Source organism: Oryza sativa, chromosome 11, assembly GCF_034140825.1.
Source record: "Oryza sativa Japonica Group chromosome 11, ASM3414082v1".
NCBI classification, from domain to species: Eukaryota; Viridiplantae; Streptophyta; class Magnoliopsida; order Poales; family Poaceae; genus Oryza; species Oryza sativa.
The window spans coordinates 8,997,351-9,016,908 of record NC_089045.1 but is presented as its reverse complement, the minus strand read 5'-3'; the positions used below and the strand labels follow the sequence as shown (position 1 = coordinate 9,016,908).

Sequence of the window (19,558 nt, the reverse complement as noted above, 5' to 3'; positions counted from 1 at the left end):
GTATCGTCTTGGTCATTTGCTCATCTTGTTTAGGAGGTACCGGGAAATAAATCTTGTTGCTCTGAGTGCCTCCTTGCTAGTAATACCTCTGTTTCAGGTTATAAAACGTTTTGACTTTAATTATAGTCAAACTACTTCAAGTTTGACTAAGTTTATAGACAAATATAGTAATATTTATAATCCAAATTAGTTTCATTAAATCAATAATTGAATATATTTTATAATAAAATTTGTCTTGGGTTAAAAACGTTATTATTTTTTTCTACAACCTTAGTCAAACTTGAAGTAGTTTTACTTTGACTAAAGTCAAAACGTCTTGTAACCTGAAACGGAGGTAAAAAAACAAAATTCCTTCTGAATCTTTGCACATTTTTTTAGAACGAAACAAAAACAAAAATGCTGACGACCGACCATACCTTCTCTTAAAACTTCATGCAAACTCCAACTACTCCCTAACTAAACCAGACACACTGAACCACTTGACATCAGAAAAGGAGAGAATAGATGAAAAGGAGAGAAATTTCAGAGGGCTCAAAGAGTTTTCCATTTGGCTTGTCCTACAGTCAAGGTTAGTTCTGATACCAACTTGTCACGCCCAGAAATTCGCTAACCCGAATCTCAAGTAGAATGTGTATTAAATCTCTGTTCAGGACCAGCCAGAGTACACAAACGACAATTTGATACATTTCCATGACTTAAAAAAAACAAAATAAAGCTAATACGCAGCGGAAAAGCAAAAGAACTAGACTTAATCGTCACCACCAAAGCGAAGCTTCCTCCATAGACCACACAGGCAATCCTCGATGTCCGGAACAATCTCAATCCTCAAAGAACTTATCATCTGAACCAACCTCTGCTTCTGGGGTGGGGAAAAATAAAGCAAGACTGAGTACCAACCACAGTACTCAACAAGTCATACCAACGGGAAGGTATGATGCAAGGATATTCAAAGTAATGGCTCATAGGATAGTTTGCAGTAAAAGCAGCATTTATAAATCATAATTTGAAGAAGTAAAAAAAGAGTATATAATTAAGCAGTATTAAATCATCACTGTCGGACGCTAAATCCACGTCGCAACAGACCCAACCAAAACCACCTGAGCTACACCAGTTACACCAGTTCTAGGAGTTAAATTATTATAGTGGGACTAATCATAGTGAGCTGGTTGATCGCCCAATAGCCGTGGGCACGGCTATTCGAATAGTTTTAACTCTGATCAGAGGTGTACATTGTTACCCACAAAACACGATTTCACATATATTGCCATGCCCCGAAGTACTGCCACGATACTGCAAAGGGGGAAATCATGAAAAAACCCATCATATAACTCTCCTTAACTGAACATGCCCACCTCAGGTTTCACCCCCTCCCTGTGCCAAGTCGGGCAGTCCCCTCTCGTGCCTAGGTAAATTCAGCTTCAGCAAAGACCAAAATTAAAGTCCGAATTGTACCATCTCCTCTATTGCCATGGTATGTCAGCTAGGTTAAGTTATACTCTAGATTCAGCCTGGAGCCCATCTGGCATGTGGTGAGTACGAATATATCTTCCAGGGATTCCCGAGAACCGGTCCTTAATTGTCATGGGCACGACTTCCAGAAATCATTCATGTACCCACAACCCACCATTAAAGCATATTTTAGTTTGATTAAACCATAACCATGGTGGTACATCATAAAATAATTAAGGGCTAAATTATAATGAATCACATCATGAACTAGTTGGTCTAAGCATGGCTAAGCATTCCTAAACCAATCATCTAGTCAAGTATAACCCAAGTTATCAATGGCGTAAGATAATCAACAGGCTGAGAATAATAGGCATCCATCCCACGTAACATTCTAAAACAATGCAATTTGATAGAAAACAGGGGATTTTATAAAATAGGCTCAATATGATCAATGATGTATGTATGACTTGCCTTGCTCTTGAGCTGAACCTCGGCAACGACTTCGAAATAAACTGGATCACCGGAACCGACGGAATCTAAACGCAAACAAAGCACACAAGAATTACAAGCAATAAGGCTACTGAAATAGCAAAAGAAACCAATTTTATGGATTCTATACATTTAACGGATTCACTGCAATTTGAATGGGTTAAAATGGAGCTTGGATTATTTAGTTATGAATTTTACAAGATGAGCTGTGTTATTACTAATAACGAAAAACCTTGGTCATTTATTACATATTATTGCCCAAAGATAAATAGATCAACAGAAATAAACCTCCAGTAAGCAAGCCTCACGAATTGGCGACTCAACGAGTTAACTCATCGTGTCATGGGGCCATCCCAACGGTCAACCGAACCAGCGGACGGAACCGGCGGCTCAGAACGACAACAAAAAGCTAGACACGGTTTACGGCAGAGACTCGGTACGGCAAACGATAGGCCGGTAGGAATTTAGGGCTGCACCTATGGCTTTGCAACTTGGCTACCGACATACGACACGGCGTCAAACCACGGTGATGACACGGGGAAGCGGCGGTGGCGACGGCTAAAGCGGCGTGGCGGCGGCGGCTCGGCTCAGCTCGGCTTGGGCTCGGCCGGCGGTAGGGGCACACGGCAGTGGCGCTAGGCATACGGCAACAGTTGCTAGGGCACACGGCCGGTGGCGGCAAGGCGGCGGCAGCGGGGCTAGTAGGGTTACACCGACGACACTAAAAACAAAAACACCTAAAACAGGGAGTTGCGGATAGAGTCCTCACCAAACTAGAATGATCGGCGAGGAGGAAACAGCAACGATGGTTCGGCGGCAACATGCGGTGGTGACGGCGACGTTAGCTCAAAACCTAGGATGGAGACACATTACAAATAGATAGGTAATGGCGAAAGCCATAAGACGGAGAGGGGAAACGGATTACCGGTGACGCAGGGGTGACGACGGCGACAACGGGGAGGCGGTGCACCGATGGGCGGCGGCGGCAACAGGGGCATCGGCCGGTTGCGCTAGGGCGGCGGCTCGGCTAGGGCTAGGGCGGCTCCAACAAAAATAGGAAAATAGAAAAAACAGGGGTATGGTGGCTTATATAGGGGTGAAGGTAAAAGAGGTGGGGCCAGAGGGGAGAGAGTCGGCAGGGGAGGGAGGGGAGGCGCGTGTGTGGGGGAGAGGGGGAGGAAAAATAGGAATAGGAGGTTAGGATAAGACTTTCCTAAAAAGGAAAACAAAACAAAACCGGACTGAGAGGGAAAGAATGGAAGCGGTCCCGCGAACGAAAACGGACACGGTTCGCCATGCAAAACGAAACTGTCGACTAAGAGGGGAGTGAATCGGGCACGATTCACGACTAAAGGCGGGAGAGAAAAGAATTATTTACTTCAAATCTTGACAAATTAAATTAACAACATTAACTCCAATGCTCTGAATATTCCACTTTAAGTCCTATTAATGGTTTTAGAGCAAAGAGAATTCCAAAAAAATTATCCCTGACAATTCCAATTATTAAATACATTGTTAATTAAAGTTTTCTCCTGGTTAACCAAAATAATTTCTTTAGACGATTTATTAATGAATTAGAACTACGGGAAAGGGGAAAACTCCGGGTGTGACATTTCGCATGGGTGACAGGCCGTGTCGTGTAATTCTTTTTTCCCATTATCCGCGTTGGTGACCGGTCAGCACAATTATAATACTTCGGAGATAAAGGTCATTGGTGAAAGAAGAGGACCCAACACAAATGAGATATTCACATCAATGACCACTTGTTTGTGACCAGGCATCTAGTTGTCATTGATGAGGTGTACAACCCATTACGGATGGTTGGTTTCGTAGTAGTGTATGCTTAATTGCGAGCTTCTAAATGGTGTACTTTTGCGAAAAATTTCTATATGTGAATATTTTTGGGAACTGTTGTAATCTTATTTTTGAATTGTATAGTATTTAATTTGTTGATTTGTATCCTCAAATAATTAAGTTAAATTATTCAGACGTTTAGTCATCCAACCATTCTGAGGATAGGAACACGAATTGCTACTTTATATCACGAGAATTTCAAATAGATATTCAATCTTCCAAAAGATGAGGAGTGCCCTGCATTTAATAAGTGATCACGTGAGGGATCTATCGACCTTCTCAACATAACCGTTGACTCACTGAGCAATCTACTTTTATACTGGAGCTACCGTACGTATAGTAGTTAACAACACGATTGTTCATTTACTTCTAAGCGCATGATATGTCACGTGATTTTTTAATAGAGATAATTTTTATTCCTTTAGTATCTGTTGTTCCTGATGTATGATATAGCAAAAGCTAGTTTAAATTTGCATCCCTTGTTGACTGAGCAAAATATCTGCACACAGCTAAGGTGACTAGCTAAAGCATCGGTATATATATATATATATATATACAACGTGAACATATGAAACTAATTAAGTCAAGATATGGGTAATGTATATCAATCACTAATGATATATACAATGTTGTTAGCACGATATGCATCACATGATGTGAGATCATATGCACGTGAAACGAGCGTGGCTAATACTCCTAATTAACTTGTTATCATTTCCCATGCATGCATGCTCCTATACTATCATATGTTCGCTGTCAGAATACGTTAGATTGTTACTCCCTCCGTATTATTAAATTAATTTTAATGTATGACGCCGTTGACTTTTCGAATAACGTTTGACCATTCGTCTTATTCAAAATTTTTGTGCAAATACAAAAATATTTATGCCATACTTAAAGAATATTTGATGATAAATCAAGTGATAATAAAATAAATCACTAGAACGGATACCCTCATCTCAATCGGGCGGTAAGCCCCATCTCAATCGGGCATGGCATCCGTCACAGGCTAGAAGTCACTAATGTGAAGAGCTATCTTAATCGGGCAAATGGCCGTCACGGATGATTCTATCTCAATCGGGCCCTAAGTAAAGCCCATCACCGATAGCTTTAACCCAGACGACCAGTCAAACTATAGCCCGTCACAGATGACCTACCTCAATCGGGCCACAACTAGCGCCCGTCACAGATGACCCTTATCTGTGACGGGCATTAACTATAGCCCGTCACAGATGAGTATCTGTGACGGGAATTAACTTAGAGTTAATGCCCATCACAGATGAGTATATTCCAAAAATAAATAAATTTTATTTTTTGGCTAGCCCTCACTCGTGTGCACCCACGTGGGAAGTTCAAACTTCCTGGTCGGTCACCCATTCTGAAATTGCTCCAGACCAAGCACACTTAACGTCAAAGTTCTTTAGAGATTGGCTTCTGGAAAAGTAATTGTAACATGTTGGTATAAGTATTCTATTAATCCTATTATACCCTAGGCCAGGATGTCAAATTGGGGTTATTAAATGATTTCAAATGGAAAAGTCACCAAAACCAAAGTTGTAGAACTCATCGAGGTGCAAAATTTTTATTTTGGTCATTTCTCCATCTGACTCTATTTAAACAATTTGAAATTTGAAATTCAAAGTTTGAAAAGTTCAAATAGAATTTTAGATCAGTGAACGACTTCAACTGAAAAAGTCATCAACAACAAAGTTGTATAACTCATCAAAATCTATAACTTTTATTTTGGTCATTTTTCTATATAACATTTTTTGAACCATTTGAATTTGAATTTGAAAATATGACAACTTCAAACAACATTTTCAAATACTAAATGATATCAACTGAAAAAGTCATCAACAACAAAGTTGAATAACTCATCAAGATCTAAAACTTTTATTTTGGTCATTTCTTCATACGACAAAGTGAAAGTAATATTGTTTACAAAATTGACATATCTCTTATCTGGTTTTATAAACTATAACACATATATGTAAAATTTGTGAATAATATTACTAACATTTCGTCAGATGAAGAAATAACAAAAATAAAAGTTTTAGATCTTGATGAGTTATTCAACTTTGTTGTTGATGACTTTTTCAATTGAAATCATTTAGTATTTGAAAATGTTGTTTGAAGTTGTCATATTTTTAAATTCAAATTCAAACTGTTCAAAAAAAAGTTATATTGAAAAATGACCAAACTAAAAGTTTTAAATATTGATAAGTTATACAACTTTGTTGTTGACATTTTTTCCATTTGAAATCATTTACTACCCGTAAAATTATTTTGCTATAGTCAACTTATAAATATAAACATTTCATATGAAAAATGGAAAAATAGTTATTGGTGACGGGCTTTAGTTAATGCCCGATAGAGATTAAGTATATAGCCCGTCACTGATGAGTCATCTGTGACAGGCCTAGTTGTTATCTCAAACGGGCCTCAAGTTGGTGCACGTCACAGATGATGGTCATTTGTGACGGGCCACAACTTGAGGCCCGTTTGAGATATGGAATGTTATCTCAAACGGGCCTAAAGTTGTGGCTCGTCACTGATGATGGTTATCTGTGACGGGCCACAACTTTAGGCCCGTTTGAGATATGGAATGTTATCTCAATCGGGCCTAAAGTTGTGGCCCGTCACTGATAGGTGTCATTCGTGACGGGCTTAAGTTTTATACCCATCTAACATGTCTGTGCGACCATATCTCAATCGGGCACTTTTCGGCCCGATTGAGATGACTTCCTTGTGACGGCCCGCTATTTCTAAGCATATTAGAGCCCGTCACAGATAGAAGGATCTGTACTAGTGAATGATAATTACATAACTTTTTTGAATAAGACGAATGGTCAAATGTTAATCAAAAAGTCAACGGCGTCATACATTAAAATACGGAGGGAGTATATTCTACGACAGACGACGGAACACTAATGATTTTAGGCAGCGCAAATGATGAAATGAGAACCAGCAACACCGCTAAGTTCCCAGCATGCAGCAATTAAAAGGAACAAGTTCACCGAAGGTCCCTCAATTTAACAGCGAGATTTTTTGAGGTCCCATAAACACAAAACTAGAAATGTACACCCCTAAACTTACTCAAACCGTTCACTCAAGGTCCCTAGGCAGTATATATGGGTGGTTTCGCTGATGTGACATCCTAGTTAGCAAAGAGGGAATACAAAATTATGGGGCCCATATGTCATCCTCATTCCTCCCTCTTCTCTGTATCCTCTCTCTTTAGCAGGGCAGGTGGAGCGGCGTCAGGTGCTCCGATGGTGCACGAAGCAGACAGAGAGGGGTGGCGGCGGTGGGGGTGCAGAGGAGACCCAGGCAGGACGACGAGGATGACGACGACGCGGCGGGCGGAGCTCGCCTACCACCGCTACGCTCCTCCCCCGGCCACCTCCATCGATGCTGCCTCCTCCACCCACCTCCATCTACCGGCTACACTCCTCCTCCGGTGGCCGGCAGAGCGGAGCAGGGGCAGCGGCTAGCGAAGGGTAAGGAGCCGCGGGTTGAGGCGAGGTGGGAGGCCGCCACGTCAGCTCCAGCAACGGCGACGGCATCGGCATCGTGGTGAGGGGTAGGCGGCTTGGGGTCAAGGGCCTCGACGACGGGCGGCTCGGGATTGGGATCGGCAGAGAGGGATGGCGTGAAGAGGACCCTCGAAGAGTGAGTCTGCATCGCTGCCGACCCATTTGTCGCCATCTGCTCTGCCCCTCTCTCGGACCTCCTCTCCCCTCGCCGGCCAATGGCGCGTGTGGCGCATGGGCATCGGTGAGCCGGCGGCAAAGCTCGGCCGGGATCGCTCACCGACCGCCTTGCCCCCATCTGCCGCTCTCCGCTGCCCGCTCCGCACTGCCGCTGCCGGCGCCGCTCCGCGCAGCAGCGCTTGCTCGCCACGCGCTCACTCGCTACCGCCGCTTCGCTCTGCCAGCCGCGCGCTCGCAGCCGCCCTAGTCCGGACGCGCGTTCGCCCACCACCGCCGCCACCCAACTCTACTCCACCAGTCGCCGCCCGCTCGCCCGCCTAGTCCGGCCGCTCGTCGCTGCCAGCTGCCGCTCCCCTCTGTGGCAACGAGAAGAATGAAAAGAGGAGAGAGGAAAGAAAAACGAAGAGAGGAGAAGAAAGAGTAAAAGAAGATATGTGGGTCCCACATTTTTTCCCTTCTTACTTATATGTGGGCCCCATAACTTTTTTTATTTTTTATTTTGCTGACTAGGATGCCATGTCAGCGAAACCACCCATATATACTGCCTAGGGACCTTGAGTGAATGGTTTAAGTAAGTTTAGGGGTGTACATTCTAGTTTTGTGGTTTAAGGGATTAAATTGAGGGACCTCCGGTGAACTTATTCCCAATTAAAAAGGTAGTCACCCGATGAATTGGGCTCGTCGAGTCAATCCCTTCGAGAGCGCACCCTTAATATGCCCCCTTCCTAGACAGTGGGCCCAAGCTGCTCACATATGTCACAGAATCAATATCCACGTATCAAGAAATCCATAGAATCATAAAGGTCACGGAATCAGAATCACTTCAATTTTTGAGCAAATCACAATGTATACCACAGCTGGAACATATCACAGAACTCTATAGAACAAGAAACATAATAAAAAAGGAAGGCCCCGGCGCCACAGTCACTGCACCACCTAGCCACCATTGACAAATCGGTAGAGGAAGGCTGATGTCCCGTTCTTTTCTTCAACAAGAGTTAGATGAAGATTAAGATTTTCGTGACACGTTTTTCAAACTGCTAAATGGTGCGTTTTGTACGAAAACTTTCTATATGAAAGTTGCACTAAAATATCATATTAATCTATTTTCCAAGTATGTAATAATTAAAACTCAATCAATCATACGTTAATACCATCTCATTTTGCGTAAAAAACTTAATATTCATATTTATCTTTATATTTATCTTCATATTCAGGAGAAAAGAACACCACCTCAGATCTCATCCTCATGAGGCGTTCCCGCCACCTCCCACTCGCTTTTCCCTCCAACCATCAGGGACGAGGAGGGAACCGCCACAGTTGCTTGGTCCGCATCAACTAGATCTAGCCGCCACCAAGCTCGTGGTAGCCAAATCCGGTGGCCCCAAAGATCAAGGCAAAGATGAGGTCCAATGGTGGCAGGGGTGGGCGTGACGAAGAAGGCAGCGGGGTTACCCCCGCTCGTGAAAAGGAGCGGCATCCGTTCCCGTGGGCAAGGAAGTGCGCGGATTTTGATTCCTGTCAGATATATGCAAAGCATCTATTCATAGATGTTTAGTCGAGCAGATTTTGTTTTACCTAAAGTTTTGACCATTTCACCGCAGTTTATCTCTTAACTCTCATGTAACTTTTGAACTATGCAAACTGCCCCATTGTTTAGCATATTGGAGGAAAAAATGAAACGGTATATTCGCAAATGAAACAATAATTTGTAAATTAAATATATATATATATATATATATATGTTGTTAACGATCTAAAAGCAAGGCTGAAAAAATAAACTACGATGAAAAAAACTCCAAAATCAACTTCAAATTTAAGGTCGAAAATTCATATTTTGGTTGATAAGCGAAATGACGAGGCTTTGTCTCTGCCTCGGAAGTAAAAAGGGTACCATAAAAATTCCATACATTTCAATTCTGCCTGCAATCTTTATAGCTCAATTAAATTGGTAGATAAAGGAGTTCTCAACCATCGTCCTTGAATTGTCTTCATGTCAACCATTCAAATTGGTCTAACTGTTATAGTCGGAAGGCCTCAATATACGGACAAGTAATTTCCAGTAGTTCAAAATTCATCATGTCACATGCTCAGTATAACGAGGATCTACTTTTACACTATGCAAGAATGTGTGCTACAAATTAAATCATCCTTGTATGTGTAAGATCAAGTTTATTGATAATAAACTTAGTATTGTGTGGATAAATCTACTTCTACTACACAAAATAAATTATAGTTTTTTATCCTAAGACATGTTTCTTATTTTGACAGGTATGTTACAGGGTAAACCACATATGAAAAAATGTGATACCCTGTTCTCAGTTAAAACGACAGACTTTGGGAGAATATCAAAAGCAGGTGAACGAACATCCTGAACATCCTGAATCTATATATGAAGGTTGTTTGATCAGAACAAGACTGACCAGGCAAAATTTATACAAGAACCACCTTTGTTATGCAAACAGATGCTCCTATATCTTTGATCCTTGAATTGTCTTTTGATGCTACGATTCAGAAGTATGAGAAGCATATGTGAATCATTTGAAAAAAGTCACAAATAAACAATAGAAGGCAAGAGGAAATATGCATAGTACAATACCAGGTTACTTCTTGGAAACTCTCAAATATGAGTTGGTGGGACTATGCCATCGTCTGCTTAATGTTTAAGAATAAGTTATCAAGATGCATGCTGATTTGTCTTGAGAAAAGTATGCAAGTTCATGGCGTATATGAAGATTACGATTATATTACAAAGTACACACTATTCTAATCAGAACTGGATGTAGTCATTGTCATCGAGTGGACATTGATGACTAGATTGTATATAAGAAAAATGGGATGAAGACTGATTACTGACCAACCTTCTTCAGTCCTGCAGTTGCATAGATGCTTCCTGTGATACCTGAAATCTGAGCCCTCTCAACAGATACTGATTGCACTCTTGTACTACCAATAATATTTTTGACAGAATACTACCAATAATATTGGATTCAGATTAGCAGAATTAGATGAAAACTGTATAGCAGAATGTACATGCATGCAACACTGAAAACATATTAAGGGCTGCATAAATTTGAGTCAAACATAATTTTTAAACATACCTCCTTTGGAAACTTGTATTCAAGTTTGAAGCAAGATATCCATGGTGCAAAATTACTAACTAGTATAGGTGTCAAAACCTGAGTTATGTTATTGAAATGGGTTTATTAACATCAGTGGCAACAAACAAGTGCAGCAAGGTAATGCCATCGCTGAAGAATTAATGCAAACTGTTCACTTACATATTGAATACATCTGAGTTCTGAGATAATATCCAAAAGAAAAAAGAAATCGAGTTTAGAGTTTCGATACCTGCTTACCATGTTAAAAAATAAAAAAGAAACACAAGGCTTTATTTGGACTAAAATGAAGATCTACCAACCATTTAGAAAGCCTTATAGTTTAGATTTTTAATTATTGTAAATGCCTAATTGACTGACCACCAGAAGCAAAGAGCCAAAGATTGACATGGCAGATTAAAAAATCACTACACCTAACTTGCATTAGGAAATGGCTGAAGCTTTCCAACATTTTTCCACTATATATTGATAACCTAAGCAAATCCCCATCTTATAACTTTGTCTTATTGCCGAAGAGTGTTGTTCTTCCCATGCGACTGTCTTCTTTCATAATCTTTTTTTTATTTTGCTAACATCACAACCACACTTATGATTGAATTTGAAATTCTGAGAACCATGATATTGGTTGTCACCAATCTCCACTAGTTTAGTAACACCAACAGCTTCCTACCACTTCACCTTTTATCATAATGAAGCTCTTCCTCCTCCTTGAGCCCGGCATCTGTGAAGCAAGCTAGATTTAGAGTTGCCACCAAACATACACCTCAAATCACAAATGGAGCACACCATGGTGAGTGTTGCTACTGGGGTACTCAGCTCGGTTCTCGGAAAGCTCCCTGCCCTGGTAGAGAGGCAGTGCAACAACAGCTTCAAGGGTGTGAATGAGGAGATCCTCACCATGAAGCTCGAGCTGCAAAGCATGAATGCTTTTCTCCTCAAGCTGGCTGACATGGATGATCTAGATATCCAGGTCAAGGAATGGAGGAACCAAATCAGAGAGCTGTCCTACGATATCGAGGACTGCATCGACGACTTTATTCATCAGATGGATGGTGGCTCAAGCAGAGTTCACAAGGGTTTCTTCCAGAAGAGCATTCACAAGCTGAGGACACTTGGAGCTCGTAATGAGATTGCTGATCAAATCCTAAAGTTGAAGGCGCGTGTTGACGATGCAAGTGAGCGGCAAAAGAGGTATAACTTCAATGGTACCATCTCAAGTTCTATTGATGTGGTACCCCTTGACCCTCGGTTGCCAGCACTTTTTGCAGAGGCAGATGCCCTAGTAGGTATTGATGAACCAGCAGAAGAGCTCATCAACTGGCTAACTAAAGGAGGGGAAAAGTTGGAGTCAAGATTAAGTGTGGTGTCTGTTGTGGGTCTTGGAGGGTTGGGCAAGACTACTCTTGCTCGTCAAGTATATAACAAAATTGGAGGGCAGTTTGATTGCCAAGCATTTGTGTCCATCTCCCAAAAACCTGACATGAGGAAAATATTTCAGAAAATGCTGAATGATATCACAAGGATTGAACATGCTAGTCTAGCATGGGATGAAGAGCAACTCATGGGCAGATTGAGAGCTTTGGATGAGGAGCAACTCATCAACAAATTGAGAGAAACCCTCACGGGTAGAAGGTAATCAGACACTACTAATCCATGTCCATATTGTTCAAAATGAATTTTGCTCTGCTACCTTTACTCCAATCAACATATTGTGTGGTACATGTCAACCATGTCATGAGTTTTGTGGGCTTGTGGCATTATATGCAAACTAGCAATGCAGCACTGTACATTACATTCAATTCATCCTAAATTATCTAGCTTAACATTTTAATCTGTTCCATGCTTCTTCAGTCCTATTTTATTCAATGCAATCTAGAGTTGTAGACAATGGACATCCCTTGCATAAGAATATTGCAAGACAATGATGTAAAACACTGTTACAGATTAATTAGGAATGGTAAAGATGAGAATCCCTGAAGAAAGATAGAAACGTTGCAAGCCAGACTGGATGATTGGGGAAGGATAAACAATCGGGTCAATTTTAGTCAAGGCGAACAAATTTGGTCCAATATTTAATTTTTATAATTATTTATTAGTTAGTTCCCCTGAGCTTAGATCGAATTTTACTATGATAAATCAACTCTGGCCCGAAATAGGCTTACATGTGGATGTGGTAACTTTCATCTGGGCCTCTGGAACCAAGTATAACATATACATATTTTTTCTTATAGTAATAAATTTTAATAAGAGTTCTCTACTGTTTCCAGAAAAAGACACCAGTTGGACCTATTAGGAAATGGACATAGATGTGGGGAGAATCAAACATTTTGAAAAATAACCAGCTGTTAATTCAAAGCATTACGCAAAATAACTGTCAGTAATACCAGTATTCATACATAACCCTTAACTATGTACACCGTATCATTCTAGAGGAATTAATCAATACTTTTTTCCTTGAAATGATCATGTCATAGGTACTTTATTGTAATTGATGATCTATGGAGTACATTAGCATGGAGAACAATCAGATGTGCATTTCCAGAAAGTAACTGTTGTAGTAGAATATTGATAACGACACGTATCATTTCAGTTGCCAAGTCATGTTGCTATCCAGACCTCAACAATGTGTATGAACTGAAACCTCTTAGCAACAGTGATGCTAATAAATTGTTTATGAAAAGGATATTTGGTTCTGAAGATCAATGTCCATCTCAATTGAAACTAGTATCCAATGGCATCTTGAGAAAATGTGGCGGTTTACCATTGGCAATCATTAGTATAGCTAGTTTATTGGCTAATAATCCATGCACAAAAGAATTATGGGAGAGGTACCGAAATTCCATTGGCTCTCAATTTGAAAAGGATCCCAGTGTAAATGACATGCAGAGGATTCTATCTCTCAGTTATAATGACCTTCCGCACTATTTGAAGACATGCTTATTATACCTCAGTATATATCCGGAGGATTTCGTAATAAGGAGGACTCAATTGATACTGAGATGGATAGCAGAAGGATTCATAACAGCAAATGGCAGACAAAATTTAGAGGAAATAGCTGAGTACTATTTTAATGAACTAATCAATAGGAGCATGATCATACCAGTGAGCATCCAATATGATGGCAGAGTTGATGCTTGTCGAGTACATGATGTGATTTTTGATCTTATTATTTCCAAGTCAGCTGAAGAAAATTTCATCACAGTATTTGGTTACCAGAATCATGCCTTTGGACCACAAGACAAGATTCGTCGACTGGTTCATTACCATGGTCAAGAAGAAATTATGGTGATGTCAGATATGAATGTTTTGAATGTTCGATCACTCACTACTTATGGATCCACTGAAAATGTGCTGCCTATTTCAGACTTTCAAGCTCTTCGTACAATTAGCATTGAATGCAATGATCAATTAGAAAACCATCACCTAAATGGCATACAGAAATTGTTTTGTCTTAAATACCTAAGGTTGAACAGAGTAAGCATCAGCAAACTCCCAGAGCAAATAGGGGAACTACAGCAACTTGAGACAATAGATCTGACACAGACAATGATAAAGGAATTACCCAAGAGTATTGTGAAGTTGAAAAGGTTGCTGTTTTTACTTGCCGATGAAGTAAGTCTGCCAGCAGGAGTAGGGAACATGAAGGCTTTACAGAAACTTTATCATATGAAAGTTGACAACAGCATCTCATCAAATACCTTGCATGAACTACAAAGATTGACTGAACTAAGGTATCTTGGGATAATTTGGTGCGTTAATGATATGTATGCTGGTGGTAAAACTCACATAGATAACTTTGTTCCATCCATCAGTACACTGTGCAAACTCAAGCTTCAGTACCTGCATGTTCAATGCTGTACTGAAAATGGTTCGTCTCTCGATTTCTTGTTGAATTCTTGGTTCACTGCTCCTAATCCCCTCCGATATTTTGGGATGAGCTCAAACTATTATTTTCCTAGAATTCCAGAGTGGATGGCTATGCTCTCTAGCGTCACCTTCCTGAATATCAATATTAGTCATGTTGGGGAGGAAGCTTTTCAGATCCTTGGCAAATTACCTTCTCTTCTAGCTCTCAGGATATGGACAAAAGGAGTAGCCCCCAATGAAAAGCTCATCATCCGCAACAGAGGGTTTCTCTATCTTAAACAGTTCGTGTTTTACTCCTGCAATATTGAAATGAATCCATTAGTATTTGAGGCTGGGGCAATGCAAAATCTTGAAAGGTTTCGCTTTAACTTAAAAGCACGAGAAACAAGAAATCCATGCAGACAATTTTTTCTCAGCATCCAGCAGATGTCCTCTCTCAAGCATCTCCTTGTGTTGATAGATTGTAGAGATGCAAAGGCTCATGAGGTGGAGGCTAAAGAGGCTGCCATCAGGGAGGCAACCAATCACCTTCGCAGCCATATCAATATTGAAATCAACACAAACTGGACATGGAAGATGGTAAAAGATGATGATGATGTTGGGATCAAATGCAAGGAAGAGGATAGTATGAAGCATCCGCGGGAGTGGGAGAAGGATGTTTAAACCCATTGAAATAGATGAAATGTAGTAGAGCTAAGTAAGTATACATAACTTCTTCTGGAATAGCTACAATTCTCTACACATATAGTGTACTCTAACTTTTTGTTTTATATGATTGGACCTTTATTCTGTCAAGCCATATGAACCTGAGGAAAAAAAATTGGTGGTGGTGGTGGAGGAGGGGGGGAGTAGGGGGTTGTGTTTTTACTGTTCTTGGGAGGTAACGAGATTTCAAAAGGTAGCAACCATTTGGTAGAATACATCTAACAAAAATGTGATACCAAATATATAATTCATTCATTTCTACAGGAATCATATAGACAGAAATCAGTTCATGGATTTGGCTGGCAAGGTGCTGCTGCTGAAAATCACTCTGAAAACATCCAAGAGCTGGCAGGTGCTGCCCCACTTCCTGGGCTCCATGACATCTCTGGTTCGGTCAGAAACAGGAAACAATCTTGTCGCGTCGTTTTTCTTCTCTTTTTTAGATGCTTTTACCCTTTCTTGGGTTGGTGTTGCATATCAATGAAATGTGGCAAAACATCTGCCATTGATTCAAAACCACCATATTCTTCAACAGCATCTATAGATATTATACATTTGAGGTTTGCTTGAACAGCAAACTATATGCCATCACAATCACTAGAACATTTGGCAAAAACAGGTGTTCATAAGGACAAGTATGACGAGGAAAGTAATAAAATTTACAGTCAAGCATACACCGTAATTTCAACAAAAATAAGATACAAATATGCCAAAATAATTAACTATGTAAGAACCGAATATATAATTTGCCTATCTCTCCCCCTTTCTCTCCACAACCAAGATAACCATTTTCCCAGAGAAAGAGAAAAAAGCATGGAGGTCTAGAGCATGTCGTACCAATTTTTTTCCACATACCTGGTCAGTCCATCGAATCCATTGTGGAATTGCGTGGAACAGAAGCTCGTCGCAGTCGGCCCTGCTGCCCCTCGCCGTCGCACATAGCGGCGGTAGCCATCGGCCGACGACGACGCCGGCAGAGGGAACTACCGGGCTTCGCGCCACCCCGGAGGGTATCCTCCGTCCGTCTCCGTTCTCCTGCCGCCACCCGCGGCGCTCCCCGAGCTCCTACCTCACGATCCGCGCGGGTGGATTTGGGGGTTTAGGGTTTGACGAGGAATCTCCGAGCAAAGAATGGGGAAAGGAAGTTCGCAGGAAGTAGCAGAAATCATTTTGCCATTTTATTTCTCGTTTATGTTTGCAAGGACGGATTTGGAATTTTGGATTGGCCTCAAATCATTCGCTTTCCACGTAATTCCGCACCAGTTCTCAACGTGTGTCTGTGTGGTATTTACGATCAATTCATATTTACGATCCACCTATATATCTTATCATCACCAAGGCACCACGTATTTTAATCAAATGATGACTAGCTTTATGCTGTCGTGGAAGGTCGCCTCTACTCGAGGTGGAGGCAGGGCAATTTGTATGGCTTATTCGATTCGTGGTAGTTATGGTTGCTAACTTGAAATGGGATCACGACAAGCTTTTTCGATTGTAGGTGGTGAATCGAAGCATAGATTCTTTTTTTTTTTTTTGTTCTCAAGCATTTGGATAGGCGATTTCTCATGCTAGTTTTGCTCAATGATTTGAGTTAGTTATCTATATTGAAGGATCTTGGGTACTATTTTTTTATGATCTATTGTTTGTTTTCAAAGGGCAATGAGACTATAAAGCAGTGTTTCTGATTATGGGGTATTGTTTTGATTATATTTTTTCTACCATTGAAACTTTTTGTGTTGATTTTTCTCTTGACACACCTCGTAGATATCCTAGTGCAGTATCATCATAGTACTTTAATGTATCACATCAATGATATTATGATACTTACGCATGTTTAGTAAGAGAAGACAAGGGATTGAGAGTTTGAAGGAGGGAGTAGGTGGAGGGATTGAACATGGGACTTTCTTTTTTACTCTCAGTCCTTTGTTTGGTACTCCCTCCGTTCCTTAATACAACGCGTAATTTGTTTGGGCTAAGAGACCAAGAAAACCTATAACTACCCATCGTACCGATTTATTCCAGCGCGTTCCAATGCATGACGCTTCGATCAGTTCATCGCATCTAGTACCAAAGCGGCATGCACCCGTGTCCTGCAGTTTTTGCGCGTGCATGCAAGCTTCTGAGTGGTGGATCCTTTGCCTTTCTTGCATCTGAGTGGTGGATCCTTTGCCTTTAAACTAATTAACCGAATATCGAGAGCTCATGCAACCATGCATTCAATGCTTGTATACACCAAGTACGGAGTTGAGTATTGTGCCTTATATACTGGCACTTGAAGAAAAGACGTTTGCGCCTTATATTAAGGAACGAAGGGAGTAGTAGACATGACAAGCATTAGGAGTATGGATGATAATTGAATTTTAAGTATTGATGTATGGCTCGGATTTATCTTGTCGCACTTAGAAGGGAATTTCTTCTCAATTACTTGCTCCTACCCAGGTATTGAAAAGGTGGGAGTTTGATCTTAATCTCTTCTTCCCCATCCATTCAAAAACCCCACAAACCAAACAATGGACTTAATCGTCCCCGCTCCTCAAACCCTCGTTCCCCTTTACAATTTCCCCCTCTCCCAACCAAATGGGCCGTTAGGTTTTGTAACTACACGTATCGAATCTATAATTATCAGATTTTGTACCTATAGGTAAGGATCAGGTACTAGGGTACCTGATATGATACCTATAGATATCGGATCTTTATGGATTCTGATACATATAGTACCAAACTTGGTACTAGGTACTAGGGTCTGGTGCATCTGATACCTTAGTTTTATGCATGCTGGGTATATACAGTAACCTGTTCCCGCGCGGCACCGCCGCCGCCCGCCACGACCGCCGCCGCCGCGGCCCCGCCGGCCGCCGGGCCGCCGCCGCCGGCCACCGGATCGGATGGGAAGTGAGCAGGGGAGCAGAGGGGAGGAGGAAGGGCAGAAGGGGCGGATGGGAAGTGAGGAGGGGAGGAGGAAGGGGAGAAGGGGGAGGAGGAGTTAGATCTGTGAAGAGGAAGGGGCACGGATCTGTGAAGTGTAGGAGAGGATAAGGGATAGGGATTATATACTACGTATTAAATTTTAGTCTCGGTTGGTAATACCAACCGGGACTAAAGATCAATATAATTTTTAGTTCCGGTTAGTATTATCAACCGGGACTATAAAGATGATCTTTAGTCCCGATTGATGTCACCAACCGGGACTAAAGATCCTCGGCCCCCTGACAGACTACTGACACGGGATGAACCAGGAGTAAAGATGAAGTTTAGCCCCGGTTAGTGTTAACAACCGGGACTAAAGATCATAAACTAGCTGTGGTGTTTTTAACCGGGACTAAAGATCATTTTTAATCCCGGTTTTTATTGCAACCGATACTATTGTGGATTTTGGCCGACCGACCAAAGATGGTTTCTCCACCAGTGGGTGGGGGTTGCAGGATTTAAAAATCTCGACACACACACACCCCAAAGGTTTTAATTAAAAAAAAAAGCACAAAACAAAAACGAAACGACCCATGCTGACTTTCCTGTGGCACACAAGATAGCTCTTGGAGCTAAGACAATAGTGTCCTAGTTAACATCTGTTGGAGCATTGATGCTCCGACTAGAAATCTAAGCACGCCCTCACTAGCCACAGCTCGGATGGCATCCGCCATGCTAGGGGCAACACCATTAAAAACACAATTGTTTCTATTCTTCCAAATCTCCTAAGCGACCAAAATAATCAGCGTGTTGAGCCACTTCTTCTTATTCTTTTGCAAGCCTTTTACTGCCTCCGCCCACCAACTAGAGAATTTGCGTGTGTCATTGTTCGGTAGTGTGGAAGAGAAGCTTAGCCTTTGCAAATTAAGGACCAAACTTGTCGGCTGAAAACACAATTGATCATGAGATGTTTTATAGACTCCTCAACTTGATCATAAAGAGGGAAAACCGCTAGGTGAGACGAGCCACGCTTGGCATATTGTATGTTACAGTGTGCAGCCCAGCCCACCAGCCATGGGCCACCAAAGTCAAATTGGGCCTGCTCCACCATAGGCCCAGCCGAAGCCACAACTTTAGGTCCTGGGCCTACACAACCCAAAAGACTAGTCTGATGGGTGAGGACGGCCCCTACCTTTTAAGTTGTGCTCTTCCATCATCAATTATCGATGTGGGACTAAACCCAAAATTGGAGATAGCCAGTTAGTTAGATCACGAGTTGGCATACTGATATCCCCAATTTACACACATGGAATCAACTAATATTTAAAAGCTTATCTGATTGCCGAGTTGTTATATTAGACTACACGTTACTTCAATTTACTCTAAAAATCCCATGTTTAAACTTTATGGTCTTTAAATGTTGAAACAACTGTAGGGAGAGCAGTTAGGATGACA

General features: G+C 41.3%; 2 protein-coding genes and 1 long non-coding RNA gene across 3 annotated transcripts; 2 read left to right on the top strand and 1 right to left on the bottom strand.

Annotated features, from left to right (window-relative positions):
• The first annotated feature begins 11,399 nt into the window (after nt 1-11,399).
• LOC136351194 (disease resistance protein Pik-2-like) lies at nt 11,400-12,260 on the top strand. Its single transcript, XM_066305821.1, has one exon. It carries the CDS (start codon nt 11,400-11,402, stop codon nt 12,258-12,260), a length of 861 nt encoding a protein of 286 aa, XP_066161918.1.
• Nucleotides 12,261-13,242: 982 nt separating this feature from the next.
• Nucleotides 13,243-15,784, top strand: LOC107279242 (disease resistance protein RGA5-like). Its single transcript, XM_066305774.1, has 3 exons — nt 13,243-15,188; nt 15,288-15,389; nt 15,461-15,784. Exon 1 carries the CDS (start codon nt 13,298-13,300, stop codon nt 15,152-15,154), a length of 1,857 nt encoding a protein of 618 aa, XP_066161871.1. The 5' UTR covers nt 13,243-13,297; the 3' UTR covers nt 15,155-15,188; nt 15,288-15,389; nt 15,461-15,784.
• Nucleotides 14,254-16,346, bottom strand: LOC112936919 (uncharacterized). Its single transcript, XR_010737877.1, has 2 exons — nt 16,052-16,346; nt 14,254-14,787 (listed from the first exon to the last, which is right to left on the bottom strand). It is a non-coding gene; the product is annotated as an uncharacterized lncRNA (long non-coding RNA).
• Between the last annotated feature and the right edge of the window lie 3,212 nt (nt 16,347-19,558).